The 19,126-nt window shown below is 34.5% G+C and overlaps 2 protein-coding genes across 7 annotated transcripts in view; one reads left to right on the forward strand and one right to left on the reverse strand.

Annotated features, from left to right (window-relative positions):
• Positions 1–19,126, forward strand: part of SLTM (SAFB like transcription modulator) — a 127,744-nt gene that overhangs the window by 103,248 nt on the left and 5,370 nt on the right. The window lies entirely within an intron of this gene.
• The window catches only part of MINDY2 (MINDY lysine 48 deubiquitinase 2), an 81,806-nt gene that overhangs the window by 27,125 nt on the left and 35,555 nt on the right, over positions 1–19,126 (reverse strand). For 5 of the 6 annotated variants that reach the window (XR_006203561.1, XR_006203560.1, XM_042941895.1 and 2 more), the window contains 2 exons: positions 9,985–10,087; positions 1,848–1,990 (listed from right to left, as the gene is read on the reverse strand). The exons of the other annotated variant lie outside the window; for it this stretch is intronic. Coding sequence is in view for 3 of the 5 variants with exons in the window: in XM_042941895.1 (XP_042797829.1) it covers positions 1,848–1,990; positions 9,985–10,087 (246 nt within the window). In the remaining 2 variants the exon portion in view is untranslated. The remainder of the gene's footprint in view (positions 1–1,847; positions 1,991–9,984; positions 10,088–19,126) is intronic. 6 annotated transcript variants of the gene reach the window in all.

Below are 19,126 nucleotides of genomic sequence, written 5' to 3' on the forward strand. Positions count from 1 at the left end.
TTATTAAAAAAATTTTATTTTAATGTTTATTTATTTTTGAGAGAGAGCACAAGTAGGGTTGGGGCCGAGAGATGAAGACATAGAATCTTTTTTTTTTTTTTTAATGTTTATTTTTGAGAGACAGAGACAGAGCATGAGCGGGAGAGCGGCAGAGAGAGGAGACACAGAATTGAAGCGGGCTCCAGGTTGTGAGCTGTCAGCACAGAGCCTGATGTGGGGCTCAAATTCACAAACCATGAGATCATGACCTGAGCTGAAGTCGTACACTTAACCAATTGAGCCACCCAGAGGCCCTGGGAGACACAGAATCTTAAGCAGGCTCCAGGCTTCGAGCTGTCAGCCAGAGGGCTGGCTGACACAGGGCTCGAACCCGTGAACCATGAGATCATGACTTGGGTTGAAGTTGGACACTTAACTGACTGAGCTACCCAGGCGCCCATGAAATGTTTCTTTTATAAACATTTTTTTTTAATGTTTGAGAGAGAGAGAGAGAGAGAGAGAGAGAGCGAGCAGGGGAGGGGCAGAGATAGAGGGAGACACAGAATCCAAACTAGGCCCCAGGCTCTGAGCTGTCAGCACAGGGCCCAATGCAGGGCTTGAACTCATGGACTGTGAGATCATGAACTGAGCTGAAGTCAGTTAAGTGTCCCACTCTTGATTTTGGCTCAGGTCATGCATGATCTCATGGTTTGTGAGATCAAGCCCCACACAGGGCTCCGTGCTGACAGTGCTTGAGATTCTCTCTCTCCCTCTCTCTCTGCCCCCTCCCCTGATCTCTCTCTCTCTCAAAATAAATTAAAAATAAACTTAACGAAAAAGGATAGGTGAAATATGGATAGGCTAAAAGGAATGAGATCTCTTCAAATAGGAATTAAGAAGAAATGATAGTAAAAGTGCAGAAATGGGAAAGTATAAAGTGTGTACAAAGATAGAGGAATTAAAAAAATTTTTTTTAATGTTTATTCGTCTTTGAAAGAGAAAGACAGGGTGTGAATGGGGGAGGGGCAAAGAGAGAGGGAGACACAGAATCTGAAGCAGGCTCCGAGCTGTCAGCACAGAGCCCAACATGGGCCTCAAACTCACAGACCTTGAGATCATAACCCAAGCTGAAGTCAGATGCTTAACCAATTGAGCTACCCAGGCACCCCAAACATACAGGATTATTAATGAGCAGACACACTATATGGCTGAAGCTAAGTGTTGGCAAAAGAGGATAGTAGAAAATACCTTGCATTTTTATGCTCTAGGCACTGAATGCTACTGAACATTTTTGGTATATTACAGACATGATCAGGGCAGTATATCCTACCACAGAAGCCTCCCTATAAGTTGATAAACTCCTCATTGGTAGCAGCTGTAAAAAATGGAAGAGATGGATGAAGAGATAACAAAAAGGATAAACCAGTAAGATTTTTGGCAGAGCCATAAATGGCATAAGAAGAATTTAAAGTCACACTGATAACTTTAATAATAGTAAACACCATCATAAAGCCAGATCCTATTCTTCTAACCTCCTTTAACCCTCAAATATACACACCCATCATTACCAGCAATCCTAGTTCTATTTCTAAGGTTTATGTTTATTTTTTTTCCTAGGAAATAATACTTTTTAATGCAGTAATCTGTGAAAAAGGGATTGAGACTTAAAACAAAAGCTGATTTGAAGTAACACTTAGATTGTGAATCCATTGCATCCTAAAGGAGTATTTAATAATTACCTTCATAATCTGATGAATAAAAGAATATTATGCTGAATTTGTTTTTATTTTGAAGTAGATCATAAGACATCTCTAAATCCAGCTTCTTTAATTTAGAATAACAATTAAATAGCTATTTCTATATCATACCTTGTATTTGGTCATGGTGCTAAAATGATTATTCCGAAAGAACACACAAAGTTCTCCTTCCTGAACCGTTGAAGTTAGTTCACATAATCCATGGTATGTCAGTTGAGTGGCTGTGTTATTTAGAAACTGCTCAGCTACAAAGCCTATGGAACCAATGCATAGTATTAGATGGAAGAATAATTTCAAAATTAATAAGTTTTTTTTCTATTTACATTGTGTTCCAAGTATGAAGAATGGCCAATCAAAGTAAGATTCTCCCTAGTATAACATGATTGACTCCAAATTGAAGATTCTTCTTTCTAATTTTGGTATGGAAGATGTGTCTATAGACATTCTCCATCACAAAGAAACAGTTATGTGAAATTCTTTTTAACAATAAATGTATTTACTAATACTTCACCTACTTCCAAAAAGGATTTCAGGCACTATTAATAAAAGATAGAGACACAATAAAACTAAAAATCATTCAAACAAATAAGAAGGCAAGAATTAGCAATTTAAAAAGTAGGTAGGAATGAAAGATGTTTATCAGTAGCTACTTTCCCAATGGAAAGATGTTTAGAAATTAAAAGTAGCCTTAACAAATTGAGTTGGTTTTAAGATGTTAACAAAGATCCCAGATAATTCTCAGTTCACAAACTGTTCAGTTTTTGCCTTAAAAAACTAAAAGTAGGTGTGAGACCAAACAGAAAACACTGAGATAACTGATGCCAGTTTTATCCTAATAGCCTCCAAACTTACACCACTCATTATGTAGCTATATCAAGGTCAAAGACAGACATGATCGTTATTGTTTTCAAAACATATGAAATATAAAGTTTCTGGGGTTTAGCTGATCTTCATTATTTGTGCACTTTCATATTTGCAAACTCACCTACTAACTAAAATTTATTTATAAATACAAAATCAGTACTTGCTATGCTTTCAGGGTCAATCTTGGATATGTGCAAAGTGGCAAAAATTTGAGTCACTCAAGGCACACATTCTCCACTGAGATCAAAAAAGGCAGCATTCTGCTTCTTGTTTCAGGTTTCTTACCAAAACAGACTCCTCACCATCTAGTAGGTGTGCTTTCTTGGGGTGATTTTTACTGTGTGAAATGGCCCCCAAGCATACTGCTGAACGTGCTGGGTACTGTTCCTAAGTGCACAAAGGCTGTGACATATCTTACAGAGAAAACACATATTTTTGCAGATTCATTCAGGCATGAGTTATAGTGCTGTTGGCCATGAATGTAATGTTAATGAATCAACAATATGTATTAAATAAGGTGTCTCTAAACAGAAACACAAATAAAACAAGGTATGCATTTATTGATTAGTTGATGAAAATCTTGTGACCAGAGGCTCACAGGAACCTAATCTTCTGTTTCCCCTAGGAGCAGTGGTTCAGTATTCACTAATTCAGTGTTCATAGACACTTTATAGAACATAACTACCAGGACTAATGAGAATCTGTATAAATATTTTAAAAGGGTTCTTTCCTTCTTTCTCTTTCTTCATCCTTTTGCTCCCTTCTTTTAATAAGGAATGTCTCAGAAGCAATGAGGGTACGGGTGCGGTGGAAGAGAATGCCCTAAACAGTTTTGTAAGTGGGCAGGGAGGTACAGATATAGGAAGGAAAGATGAACTTATGTTAAGAAACTGACACATCAACAAGAAATTGAAAATAAACTTGGGTAGGGCCAGAGGCAGCTGGATAACATAGGTTTATTCCACTCCCTCTCCATCCCTCACCCTTACTGCCCAGCTATAGCATTTCAAGCTGCAAAGTGAGTGTAAAAAGCTACCATTATATCAAACTATTCCAAGGAATTGGTTAAGGTCGGAGGGGAAGTGCAAAAAGTTATACAGGAGGCCCCGGCCAAAGGAAATTTATAGCCCATTAGTAACTTCTTGGGTTTATACATTTAGAAGAGCTCCCCTCTTCCATTATTATCATTACTTTGCCCAGTACTAAGTTATTGGGTAGAATGCATTAGTTATATACTAAAGCACTTGCTATATAATAGTCTTAGTTTTAAGCACTATACCTATGCTGAGAAGTACCACTGTTCTATATAATACATATTTTATATAATATGTGTAATGCTTCCTTCAGAAAGATATTTATGAATGCTCCTCCCACAACTCACACAACGTCCTCTCTACAAATCCCTTTCAAAAAGATACAAAAATTCAGTGGAGATTACTGAACTCACAACATTATTCATGTGTGTGAAATTAAATAATGCAACATTAGAAAGGTCTTTCTCAGCTACTTTATTCTACAGAATAGGACATCAGCTCAGAAAGAATACATGACTTGCTCAAGGACATAAAACTAGTTATAGCAATAGTCTATACTCTATAGTTATAGACTAGAACCCAGGAGCATTATTGGTATTAAGTTTAAAAATTTAGTGCTGATTACCATAAATACAGATTGAATTCTATTTCTCCCAAGCCATAAAGCATATCCTGATTTAGACTTATAGAGAACAATGTTTCCTAATTCCTTTACCAACTCTTAAAATGACCCCTGTGATTTTCATGGAATATTTGAAAGCCTAATCTAGTTTCAAATCTTCATAACTAATTCAACAAATTTTGGGAAACAATTCTAAGTGTTACACAGCACTTTACTTATCTGTATTGCTTTTAAAATGAAAGTTTATTTGCAACATTTAGCTTAAATTTCAATTTTAATGTTCTTGATACTATTATTGATACCAAAGGTAAAAATTAATATAATGGTAATAAGAAAAATATACTAAAAGTAAATTTAAGTTAAAAATTGTTTTCTTGACACTAGTTTTGAAAATACTTCTTCATTCCAGAAACTCGATACTAAATTTATCAAATTACTTTCCTCTATTACTGAAGAGTTTAGAGAACATAAAAGTACTAAGTATCTTAAAGGAACTGAAATTAGAGAGGCACTAAAATTAGGCAAAAAGGAACAAAAAGGATATAGGAGAAAAGGAAACTTGTCTTATTTTTAAATATTGACTAGATTTGGCACTAAGATTTGTGCTCAAATTTAAACTCAATCAGAACTTTGTCACAGTGATAGCTTTAAACAATGACTGCCTTTTTGGTTCATCTACTGTTGATTTTCAAAAATCAAATACATTACATCAATATTTTTTCTCAAGAGGATGGGGCAAAACAATCCCTTTTACTATGACAAATGCCCAGATTTCCATTGAAAATATAAGGGCTCATATAATTTGATGCCAGGGATGTAGTAGGGAGCCCAGAACATTCTATTGTGCCATAAAATAAGGAAGTACTCAAGAAATGAAGAGACATTATTAAAAAATATGGGGGGCTCTGGGGGGCTCAGTCAGTTAAGTGTCTGACTTTGGCTCAGGTCATGATCTCACCTTCTTGACTTCAAGCCCCACATTGGGCTCTGTGCTGACAGCTCAGAGCCTGGAGCCGGCTTCAGATTCTGTATCTCCCCGTCTCTCTGTCCCTCTCCCACTTGCACTCTGTCTCTCTCAAAAATAAACATTAAAAAAAAAAGGAAAAAAAAAAGAAAATGGGATCCAGGTTGAGAGGACTCCATTGGATATATTTGAGATAATTTTAAGCATCAAAAAGAGTAATGATAATAATGGATTAGAACACACTGAATAAAAAAGAATCCATGAGTCTACATTGATAAAAAAATTTTTTAAGGGGGAGGAGAAAACATTTATTTTTATAGAAGAATGCCAACTAACAAATGTAGAAGGAATAATAGAAATACCATAACCACTACAGTAATAGTTTATTCAGACAAGAATCAATGAATGCTCATTGTACGGGGTGAAAGATTACTAGGGAACAGGATATTAAAAGTTTCAAAGTTTCAAAGCACAACATCAGAGACTACTTATTAATTACAAAAGATAAAGGACATCTTTACAACAAAAAGATCTAGCAGATACCACCTTAATCATACTTCAACATCACCAATAATGGAAGGAGCAGACATCTTGTGCCACCTGATTTGATGCATTGGGAAAGACAGAATATCACCTATATAGTATTCCCACCAAAAATATATAACTACGGGGCGCCTGGGTGGCTCAGTCGGTTGAATGTCCGACTTTGGCTCAGGTCATGATCTCGCGGTGTGTGAGTTCAAGCCCCACATCGGGCTCTGTGCTGACAGCTCGGAGCCTGAAGCCTGCTTCAGATTCTGTGTCTCCCTCTCTCTCTGCCTCTCCCCAACTCATGCTCTGTCTCTATCTCAAAAATAAAACATTAAAAAAATTTTTTTTTAAATATATAACTATTCTACTCATAAGTAGACAATCAAATAAATCCATAATGAGGACGATTCTACAGAAAATTGGCCTGGACTATTAACAAAAGTCAGTATCAGAGAAGACCAAAAAGAAAAAAAGAAAAAAGATTAGGAATCTGTTCTAGATTACAGGAAACTAAGTTGATTTGATAAACGATTCTTGATTAGAGCCCACAATGAAAAAACTTAAGAGCTATACAGGGCTTTATTGGGACAACAGGAAAATTAAGAATATGAACAGTATATTAGATAAAAGTACTGTATCGATCAAAAAAAAAAGTATTGAATCGATGCTAAATTTCCTGTGGTAATTTATTGTGACTACATAGGAGAATTCTTTGTTTTTAGGAGACATATGTTGAAGGACTAATGGGCAAAGTGCTGTGATATTTGTAATTAACACCCACATGGTTTAGGAAATAGTGTGTATGTATGTATGTACGTGAACAGAGAAAAAAAGCAAAACTTCAATATGTTAATAATTGGTGAATTTGGGCAAAGTGCATACATATAATCATTGTACTATTCCAACTTTTTTATGTGTTTGAGAGTTTTAAAAATAAACAGGAAAAAAATCAGTATTTAATCAGAAATAACGTGAATTCAAACTATAATCTTTAGTGTTTACGGCACATGATAAAGACTTGATAAGTATTTGAATAAATAAATATCATGGAATTATTTAAGCATTGTTTTAAACTTAGGAATAATTGTCAAAGGAAAAATTATACCTGAGAAAGCATCCGGAATTAAGTGATGAGCTCTGGTGAAGTCTAGCAGCTGCTACTGTGCTATTTTTTTCCTTATTGATTTTTGCTGCCATGCCACACCTATCATTATACCAAGGATAATGTATAATGGCAAAAAAGTACTGCCATCCAGAAGAGGTAACAAATAATATATACTCTATGTACATGTGAAAGTTCTGTACTTTTGCTTACAAGGTATTGTCATCAAAAGAAAAAAATGTTACCTGAAAGAAGGTGAAAGAATATCTAATTCTATTTAACTAACATTGCTTTTTCATCAAAAAAGAATGATAGTAAAAATATTTCTGGTGCCTGGGTGGCTCAGTCGGTTAAGCGCCCGACTTCGGCCCAGGTCATGATCTCATGGTTCGTGGGTTCGAGCCCTGCATCGGGCTCTGTGCTGACAGCTCAGAGCCTGGAGCTGGCTTATGATTCTGTATCTCCCTCTCTCTCTGCCCCTCCCCTGCTCACGCTGTCTGTCCCTGTCTCTCAAAAATAAATAAATATTAAAAAATATATATATATTTCTTTCTTGTATTCTGTACCTTATGGTGATGAAATATTTGAATTAAAAAATAAGGAGATCACCTAAGATTAAAGCTTAATACCTTTTAATAAATAAGGATTAGATATAAACTACCTCTTAGATATTTTATTGATTCAGAAGGAAAGTTACAGGTATGGGTCAAAAAGAAAAAGCAGACTCCTTCAGCTGAACACTATACCTAAGAAAATATGAAGAAGAAAACAATAGAGGAAAGCTAATTGCTACATTAAAAGTAAAAATATCCATTGTGGCCTTTTCTTTCCTATACTATTTCCTAGTGCCTATACAAGTAACCACTCGAACTGAGTAATTACTTCAGACTACACATTTGTAGTTTCTTATAAACAAAAAACTAGTTTAGCTTTTTAATTGTACTGAATTCCAAGTATAATTATTCCTTGATATAAAAATCTGATATGCAGAATTCTACCATTACAAAATTCATATATCAAGGAATCCATCAATTCTGGTACATATTACCCAAAAATTCTATAGCACTAAAGAGGATGATTCCTTCCTTGATTTTATCAAGGAGTTCTTCTCAAGTTATAACTATATAAATTAGTTATAATGGGGCACATGGGTGGCTCAGTCGGTTAAGCACCCGACTTTGGCTCAGGTCATGATCTGGTGGTTCGTGAGTCCGAGCCCCACATCAGGCTCTGTGCTGACAGCTCAGAGTCTGAAGCCTGCTTCAGACTCTGGGTCTCCCTCTCTCTCTGCCCCTCCCCTGCTCACACTTTGTCTCTCTCAGGAAATGAATACACATAAAAAAAAATTTTTTTTAAATAGTTATAGTTTTTTGTAATCCTGGGGAATCAATGTTAGAGAAATAGGAACATTAGTTATAACAGCAGGTCGAGAAAAAGAAGAAGTGATAAAGGGACTGGATTTGTGTTGTTGGGGGTGCTAACGTTCACTTTGTTAATTAGTGTACTGCCTAAGTCCTACCCTAGTGACATTACAGCCTGCCTTGGGAAAATTGCTGTCAACAAGCATTCCCTACAGCTTCATACCCTATAAGCCTATTCACCAAAATATCACTTCTCTAGCTATCAATCCATCTGTTAACACTTTCTGAATCCTATTGTTCCCTAAGGTACTACAGAATAGCATATTGGAAGTTACTGAGATAGCTGGAATCTACACATGGCAATTTTCTTTATAGTCTATTTAATATTTTTAGGAATATATAGTAATGAGAGTTTGGATCAAGAATGGAAAGTTCTAGGGGCACCTGGGTGGCTCAGTTGGTTAAGTGTCCGATTTCGGCTCAGGTTATGTTCTCAGTTTGTGGGTTCGAGCCCCGTGTCAGGCTCTGTGCTGACTCTCAGAGCCTGGAGTCTGCTTTGGATTCTGTGTCTCCCTCTGCCCCTCCCCTGCTCATTCTCAGTCTCTCTCTGTCTCTCAAAAATAAATAAACGTTAAAAATTTTTTTTTGTTAAAGAATGGAAAGTTCTAGTGAGTAGAATTTTATTAATTGGAAGTTTTTTTTTTTTTAACACCTTTGGTTGCTCCCCTCGCCCCTATAATTAAACTTTGTTTCATTGGGTTGCAGTGAAAGAGTTGTCATACAAATTAGTGACTGATATTCCTGTATACTTACGTGTTTATTCCATGTAAAAATCCAAGATAAGTCTCCACTAAAATACTCTGTATTTTCTTGCTACTTACTTCTTGAATAAATGTGTTAAACTTACGGATCTATTGAGTAATATAATTAGTTGGGTTCTGATTAATCAATATAGTATGTAATTCATGTACCTATTTTCTTTTACATGTTCTATCTCTTGTAGTCACTTAATTTTTAATGTGGTGATTATAATCAACTTTTAATATACCCCATGTAAAAGAACTGTGTCTGAGCGACACAGTTTCTCCTATTTCTCATGATTTCTCTTTCTTTTGCTTACCCTTTAAACAGAGGAGAATAGCAGCCTGAGTATTTGTGCATGTTATGAGAAAGTGAAGTAGGTGGTAGGAAAGGTATATCCAAATACTATGGCTCCTTACAGCATTCTGGTTTCAAATACGCTCTTCCCTTCACTGATCAGAACACAGCTAAAAAAACATGAACTATTTCTATACTGACAAATTTAGCAATTTTAATTAGTTAGGGACTAGGAAAACTGATGATCAGAGTATACTTTGATTTAAAATGGTGTTTTAATATACTATATACTAAAATGAACACTTAAGCATATAATACTCATTTCAGTCAACTAGGGGATGAATTATAAAATTCACTCAGTACTCCCAAATAATAATCCTAACCCTTTTTTCAAAAAAGAGTAATTATCAATAACTCCTGGGTAATTGACCTTATCAAAGGTAACAAGTGATTCCAAAGATTTTTAGTAGAATCCAGGCCTGATTCTAGAAGTGAAAAGTGTTGTAGAAAAACCTTTCACTGGTATCTTTATGAATAATTACTTCTTTGAATTCCCACAGGTAGCATCACTTGTATTTTTTAGAAGTCTTATTTATGACACTTAAAAGATATTAAATTATAAGACAAGTTATTTTTCCAAGAATATGTCAGATAATAGCAGCACTCACCCACCTTCACTAACCAGCTCACTATTGTCTGACTGCTTACAAGAGATGATCTTCTCCACTAGCTGGTTGTAGCTGCAGTTACCAACAGCTTTTACAATGTCATCAATCTAGAAAACAAATGACTGTCTCACTAATCACAATAAGATTAAAAACAATAACAAAGAAACCCCTATCATTCTTTAGGGTTTTATTCTAATATTATATTAAGTATAAAAGTATTACTTATTAAAAAAATCAACACCCAAGAGTTTCTAATTTTGTTTACATCTCACTATAACATATTATGAAAAATATTGCTTAGCTATATTTCAATTATACAAAAAATAATGAAATGGGATTATTACATGCAACTTTATTTCTTAAGTTGTAAAGATGCATTTAAGTGATTAAAATAAAAAGCAAACTATTTCAGGAGGAAAAATAAGAAAATTTCAGGGTTTTTTCCCTAAAAAATTAATATTTTGCATTTAAAACAAGGCAAATCTGAAGATATTAATTTATGGGATTCACAAAATTTTCCCATTTTATTTATTATTTAGTTCATAGCAAAGTATAGTGGAGATATGAGTAGATACAACTGTCATTTTCCTGAAGAAAAGTTAATATTATATTAATCAGGGACAGCATTTGCCTCATGAGTCTTACTTAAACTCTTTGTCTTTGGCAGTCTAGTAGAAAAGTAAATGTAAAGTTTAAGCTATAGGAGAATAAAACTGGGCACCTCTACTCTCCTTCCATTATACTTTGCTTTGACTACTGAAGAAAAATAGGTTTCTGGTGGCTAAACAACTTGTTTTGATTGCCATCCCATCTGTAAAATATACTTACTTATAAACAATTTACATGTACTACTGTATTGATATATATATATATATATATATATATATATAATATATATACATAATAAAACAAATATAAATACGTTGACATAAAATAAGAGGGCCAATGTTTTCTTTCTATATCCAAATGATCCTTCTTAAATACTTACTCTTTGAACACCACAAGTCTTCACATATAAGTGTACAAGTGTACAAGTAATGCTCTGGACAATGGTTCTCAAACTGGGGAGCTTGTTAAAAAGATCTAAAAGAATTCCAGACTCAAGTTGCTTCTCTTCTCAGTTGTCTAAGTTTTCATTCAATTTCTGCATAGCAAAGTTTAGGAACAACTGCTCTAGGCTATGATTTCTTTGTTCCTGCAAAATTCTAGGGTGGAAAAAGCCTCTGAACCATTGTGGGATAACTGTTGAGAAGAGCAGTTAATTGAAAAAAGTCAAAGCAGGAAACTGTGAAAATTGTTATATATACATATCTTACACATTTTATGTTAAAATACGCAAAGTATTCACTTGTTAATCTTTTAATGCAGAGCCAAATAAGGCCTTTTCTTTGAAAGCAGATCTTTTGGTTATGATTCTATGTAAACAACACAAAAGAATGAGACTTCCAGTTTCGATTTAAAGTGAAAACCTAGACCCTTAAGAAGCAATTTGAGGGCACAATTCCTTTAGATTTTCATTATTTTTCTTAACACTTTTACTGTTTACAGCAATTTTTTTTAGTGACTCAACTTCATTAAGTCTTTCCAAAGAATCTGAATTTCCGATCTTAAAGAATCTAAAAAAATACATCTATAATAAATACAAAATCAATATACAAAAATCAATTATATTGCTATAGACCAGCAATAAACAATACAAAGATTTCAAGTTTTCATAGGCAGAATCTCTACATTTTTTTTTTAATGTTTATATACTTTTGAGAGAGAGAAAGAAAGAGAGCATGCATGAGGGCCAGGGGCAGAGAGGAGACAAAGAATCCGAAAGTGGTCAGCACAGAGCCTGACATGGGGCTGGAACTCATGAACTGCAAGATCATGACCTGAGCCAAAGTAGGAAGCTTTATTAACTGAGCCACCGAAGCGCCCCTCTATGTTAGTATTTTATTCAATTAATTCATTTGGGAGCCTTTTATGCACTATTATGTATTACATGCTGTTAGAGAAACTGCAGACTCAGCAGTGTACAAAAGAGATGGTCTATGCTTTCATAAAGTTTACATTCTAAAGACAATAAACCAAATAAACAAGACAATAAACCAAATAAACAAATATATTATATGCTAGGTAGCTATATATAGTGGTATGCAGCTGTTCTTTGTTCATTTTCAATGTATAGTATTCCACAGTATGGATATACCATAATTTTTTATCATTCATCTTTTGATAGCTATCTAAATTGCTTTCACTTTCAGGCTAACAAATAATACTGCTATGAATATTCTTACACATTTATCCTGTTCTACACATAAAGAGTTTCTCCAGGGAATATGTCTTATCAAATTGCTAAGTCTTAGGTTATGCTTATCCTCAACTTTACTAGAGAACTCCAAACTGCTTTCCAAAGTAGAAAGTCAATTTATATTTTCATCAGTGGGAAATGAGAATTCTCTACATTTTAAATCTTCTCCAACATTTAGCACTGTAAGACATAAATATTAACCGTTCTAATGCCTGTATAGTGGTATCTTATTTTGGTTTTATTTTGCATTTCCCTGATGACTAGTTCATATGTTTACTACTTTTTTGGATATCCATTCTTGTCAAGTGCCTGTTCAAGTCATTTGCTTTTTTTTTTTTTAAATTGGATCAAAAGTCATGTGCTCTACTGAATGAGCCAGCCATACACCCCCTTCTGTTTGTCATCTTAAAATTCTTTTTGAAGAAAGTTTATCTGAAGAATTTTAGCTTTGTTAATCTTCTTTATTGTATATTTACTTTATATTTTAATATTTTCCGCTCTTAGAGTGGATATATAGCTTATAAATACCTTAAAAAATATTTACTTGTAGGAGCTCTTTATACATTCTGCATGTTAGCCCTTTATTTATTTTATAAGTTATAATCATCTTCTACTCAATGACTTGCTTTTACATTTTCTTTAGGATTTCTTTAAATAATCACAAGTTCTCAATTTTAATGTAGTCATGTTTACCAATGTTCTTCATGATTAATGTATTTGTTTTAGAAATCTTTTCGTATTAAGGTCAGAAACATACTCTCAAATTTGCAGTTTTAGCTTTGACAGTTAAACATCAATGCATATGGAACAGAATTTTATTCCGTGAGTTGGGAGAAACAATTTCATTCTTTTCTAATTGGCTATCTAATTAGAAATCTGAATTGGCTACCTAACTGGCTAATTAGGCTATCTAATCTAATGGCTATCTAATTGCCTTAGCACCTTTTATTGTAAGGGCTGCCTTTCCCTTTTGCTCTACAGTGCTTATTTATCTATATATGTATAGTCTTTTTGGCTTCTCTATTCTCTGTCATTGGTCCAATTCTTAATTACAATATTTAAAATATTTCCTATCTGGGAGACCAAGTCCTCCCTGCATGTTCTGCTTCAAGAATATCACATTTTCTATTCCTGGCCCTTTGCATTTCCATATAAATTGTAGACTCCACTTGTCTCCTTCCACAACTACTCCCCATAAATCTGATGGGATTTTGTTTGGGGTTATACTGAAACTAAACTACTTTAGACAAAAAGGACATCTGTATAAATTGCCTTAAAATCTAAAATCCAAGAATAAAAACCTACATTCACATAGGTCTCTAATTTCTCTCAAATTTATAATTGTCCATACACAGGTCTTGCACATCTTTTTGTAAGATTTATTCTTAGAAACTTATGCTATTTAAATGACATATTTTTAAAATTTCGGTTTCTGTTTGTTACTTTATGTATTTGTTTTTAAAGATTTTATTTTTAAGTAATTTCCACACCCAACATGGGGCTTGAACTCACAACCCCAAGATCAAAAGTCACGTGCTCTCCCAAATGAGCCAGTCAGGCACCAACTTCTGTTTGTCATCTTAAAATTCTTTTTGAAGAATATTTATTTGAAGAATTTTAGCTTTGTTAATCTACTTTATTATATATTTACCCTCTATTTTAATACTTTCTGCTCTTAAAGTGGATATACAGCTTATTAAGTTAATAAGCTTTTGGGGCACCTGGGTGGCTCAGTCGGTTGAGCGGCCGGCTTCAGCTCAGGTCATGATCTCACAGTCGGTGAGTTCGAGCCCCGCGTCGGGCTCTGTGCTGACCGCTCAGAGCCTGGAGCCTGTTTCAGATTCTGTGTCTCCCTCTCTCTGCCCCTCCCCCGTTCATGCTCTGTCTCTCTCTGTCTCAAAAATAAATAAACGTTAAAAAAAATAATAATTAAAAAAATAAAAAAAAAAAAGCTTTTAATCTTTTCTTATTCATTAATATATTAATTTAGGGCTTTAAAAATATGGATTTAGTTATTATACAGTTTAAAACATACTCTAAGTTTCATTATGATTCTTTGAACCCAAACAATTTCTATTGTTTTTCTACTGATTTCTAGCTTAACTGCACTGTGATTAGAGGATATTTTATATTCTATATAATTTCAATCCTTAAAAATTTGTGGAAACTTGCTTTATAGCCCTGTAGTAGGTCAGTTTTTGTAAATTTCATGAATGTATATAAGTAATGTATAATCAGGTTCAAGAAAAAAACAGGAGAAAATATCACGGACAAGAGGAGACTAGGAAGATATGATGATTAAATGCAATGTAATATCCTATATTATGGAACATCAACAACACAAATTAGGAGAAAAATGGGTGAAGTGTGTGAGACCTGAAACCATAAAAATCCTAGGGGAGAACAAAGGCAGTAACCTCTTGAACATCAGCCGTAGCCATAGCCACTTCTTTCTAGATAGGTCTCCTGAGGCAAGGGAAGGGTAAGCAAAACCAAACTCTTCCTTCCACAGTGAAGGAAACACTCAACAAAACTAAAAGGCAACCTACAGAATGGGAAAAGATATTTGTAAATAACATATCTGATAAAGGGTTCGTATCCAAAATATATAAAGAAGTTATAAAACTCAATACCCCAAAAATGCAAATAAAAAATGGGCAGAAGACATGAAGAGACATTCTTCCAAAGACATACATATGGCCAACAGACACATGAAAACATGCTCACCATCACTCGTTATCAGGGAAATGCAAATCAAAACTACAATGAGTTATCACCTCACACCTGTCCGAATAGCTAAACTCAACTACACAAGAAACAACAGGTGTTGGCAAGGATGTGGAGAAAGGGGAACCCTCTTGTACTATTTGCATTCCTGATGCAGCCACTCTGGAAAACAGTATGGGGGTTCCTCAAAAAGTTAAAAATAGAGAACTACCCTACAAGCCACCAACTGCACTACTAGGTATTTATCCAAAGAATACAAAAATGTTAATTCAAAGGGATACATGAACCCTGATGTTTATAGCAGCATTATCTACACAATAGCCAAAATAGGGAAACAGCCCAAGTGTCCATCAATTGATGAACAGATAAAGAAGATGTGGTAAATATATACAATAGAATATTACTCAGCCATAAAATAAGAAATCTTGCCATTTGCAATGACATGGATAGAGCTACACAGTATAATGCTAAGTGAAATAAGCCAGTCAGGGAAAGACAAATACCATATGATTTCACGCATCTGTGGAATTTAAGAAACAAAACAAATGAGCATACGGGGAAACAAAAAAGAAGCGAGAGGTAAACTAAGAAACAGACTCCTAATTATAGAAAACACACTGATGGTAACCAGAGGGGACGTTGGTGGGGGGACGGGTTAACTAGTTGATGGGGATTAAGGAATGCATGCATTGTGAGGAGCATTGGGTGATACATGGACATGGTAAATCGTTATACCGCACACCAGAAACTAATATTACACTGTATGCTAACTGGAATTTAAATAAAAATTTTAAAAAACAATAAAATAAATTGGTGAAGTGTGAATGAAGACTATAATATAGTTAATAGTAATGTACCAAAATTAAGTTTTGACACATGTACCAAGGTCACATAAGATTAGGAAAAATGGGGTGAAAATCATTTTTGCAAATTTCCTATAAATCTGACATTATTCAAAAATAAAAAAGTTATTAATTCTTTTTAAAAATATGCATTAATTAGGTTTTCTTTTCTGCTTCTATCAATTACAGAGAAAGATATATTAACATTTTCCAGTATGGTGATCTATTGCTATTTACAATTCTGTTAAATTTTGCTTTATGTACTTTGAGATTATGTGATTAGGTGCATACAATTTTTTCTTTTTTTTTTGGTCAAAAACTGACCTTTATCCTTTTCTGACAGTTCCCATGGGTCCAAGGAATGAACAATCAATTAGGTATTTACTTTCTAGGTGTCTCCAGATACATATAAATCTAATTTTCCCCCCTCTTTTTACTTGCAATCTGTTTTTTATGTCTCTTGTAAATAACAAACTACATAGAATCACTTTTAACTAGAGGATTTAGTCCTATTTATACTTACTATATCTATTTATATATTTGAATTTATTAAATCTATTCTCTTTGTTCCATCAGTTCAACATTCCTTTACCTTTTCTTTCCTCCTTCTTTTTAGATTAAATTTTCTCTCTTCTACTAATCTAGAAGTTACCCACTATGTTTTCTATTCTTTTCATAGTTACGCTAAAAGAGCATTATCGAATAGCACATTCTGTAATAATGGAAATATTCCAAATCTGTGTTTCTCAATAAGATATCCACTAGCCATAGGTTACTACTGAGTGGCTGAAATGTAACTAGTGCAACTCAGAAAATAAATTTTTAATTAAATTTAAATAGTCACACTTGGCTACCACATTGGACAAAAAAGTTACAGAAACTGTAACATCTAATCCTACAAAGCCAAAGTTAATATTCTCTTCTTGAACAATTAATTCTAGGCCCTTAGAATACTTTACCTACCTTCCTCCCAACTTATGTTACTATGTTTACATATGCTAATGCTTTTTTTAAAATCCCAAAAGATAATGTTATATTTGATACAGCCCACATTTATATTTATCCACATGTTTATCATTTTATTTTCTCTTCATTCACTTTTCCCTCTGAGATCACTTTCCCTCTTTATAAAATCCGTGTTTAGACTTTCTACTAATGATGGTCTATTGCCAAGAAGCTTTTTTTTTTTTTAAATGATTTAAAAAAAAAAAAATTTAAGTAATCTGTACACCCAGTGTGGGGCTTGAACTTACAACCCCGAGACCAAAAGTCACATGCTCTACTGACTGAGCCAGCCAGGGGCCCCCAACAAGCTCTTAATTTAATTAATCTACAAAATGATTCTTCAAAGATAATTTTTCTGGGAACAGGATTACAGATTAGCATTTGTCTTCTTTCAGCACACTCAGTATATCATTTCCACTATCATCTGGCTTCCAAATGTTGCTCTTCAAGAGTTAGTTATCAATTAGTAATGGAGACATACCCTCTCAGTAGGTGACTCTGGTGCCTACCATCCAGAGAACTGCTGATATTTATTTGTGAGATAATTATTTGCATAATGCATAATCAGAATACAAAGAACCAACCAATTCTGAGAGAGATTTCATACAGACCTAGAGGTTTCAAACTGCTGCCTTGTTCTTTTTTCTTTCTCAGTAGCAGAATCACTCTGTCACAATTAAGTAAAACAGATAAAAATCACAGTCCTCAGGCCCTTCCAAGAGTTTGAAAACCACTGTTTATACCAGAAAAGTCTGATGAACAATTTCAGTCCTACATTTGAGTATATGCTTTTCTTTAAGCATATGAATTCAACAGTCTACCAGGCAATATATAGCTACATATATAGTCAGAGAGATGATCTGAGTACAATTTTTAAGAATTCAGGCTTAAGTTTCTCAGGCTGTCAGCTCATTTTCCTCAAGAACCTAGGCAGTCTGGCACTATCATCTGCCAGGATCCAGCATGGCTCACCTTGAATATGTAAAATGTTGCACAAGGTTAGACTTTCCAGTGATGTTCTCAGAGACAGAATGCCATAAAGATACAGACACCCTGTTTATAATAAGCCATACTTTCCTTGCCTAGACTACCAGTTGCTTTTACCAATGGACAGAGATGAAGAAACTTGCTACTGTGATCTCTCCATCATTGTGGTTAGTGCGTGCAGATATGTATGCATGCTTCATACTATCAACCAATATTTACTAAGAACCTACTATGTGCCAAGCACTGTTCTATCCAATGGGATATAAGATCCCAGCCCTCATAAAACATTCTGGTAGGAGATGAGAGTCAATCAAGTAAAGAAATAAATAGGGGCGCCTGTGTGGCTCAGTTGGTTAAGCATCTGACTCTTGATCTCAGTTCACGTTTTGATCTCACAGTGGTAAGTTCAAGTCCTGCAATGGGCTGGCTCCACATTGGGTGTGAAGCCTACTTAAAAAAAGAAAAAAGAAAAAAGAAAAATAAATAAATAAAATTCCAGATAATATTAAGTGGTAAAGAAAATCAAATCAAAGAGGCTCATGGGAGAGTAAATGACAAGAAAAGAAGGGTGACTAATTTCAATAAGTTGTCAGAAAGGGCCTCTTTTTTAGTATTTATTTTTAATTAAAATTTTTTTTTAAGTTTTATTTATTCATTTTGAGACAATGAGAGAGAGCATGAACAGGGTGGAGGAAGAGAGAGGGAGAGAGAGAATCCCAAGCAGGCTCCATGCTGTCAGTGTGGAGCCCAGTGTGGGACCTGAACTCATGAACTGTGAGATCATGACCTGCGCCAAAATCAAGAGCTGATGCTTAACAGACTGAGGCACCCAGGCGCCCCCCAGGAAAGGCCTCTTTAACAAGGTGATACTTCACCTAAGATCTGACTAATGAAGTACCAGAAACATGAAGATCTGGGAGAACAATGTGTTAGAGTAGTAGAACAATGTTCCACAGTAGGCAATCAGCTAGCACACAAACCTGAAATAGAAATGAGCTTGATATGTCTGAAGAACAGAAAGGCAGTTAGTGTTACTGAAAGACTAGTAAAAAAAATAAATAAAAATTTTAAAAATGGGAGTATTATATGAGGGAAGGTTGGACAGATAGGCAGAACCTAGGTCATGCAGCATATCATAAAAACTCTAGTAAGGATTTTATATTTTATTTCAGTTACACTGAAGGCCTTTAAGGAAAGGAGGAGGACACAGAAATCAAGGGGAGGGTTATTTTACAAAGATCACTCTGAGTACCAAGACAATTCAATGGGGGAAAGAATAATCTTTT

Source organism: Panthera leo, chromosome B3 (genome assembly GCF_018350215.1).
Source record: "Panthera leo isolate Ple1 chromosome B3, P.leo_Ple1_pat1.1, whole genome shotgun sequence".
In the NCBI taxonomy this organism is placed as follows: domain Eukaryota; kingdom Metazoa; phylum Chordata; class Mammalia; order Carnivora; family Felidae; genus Panthera; species Panthera leo.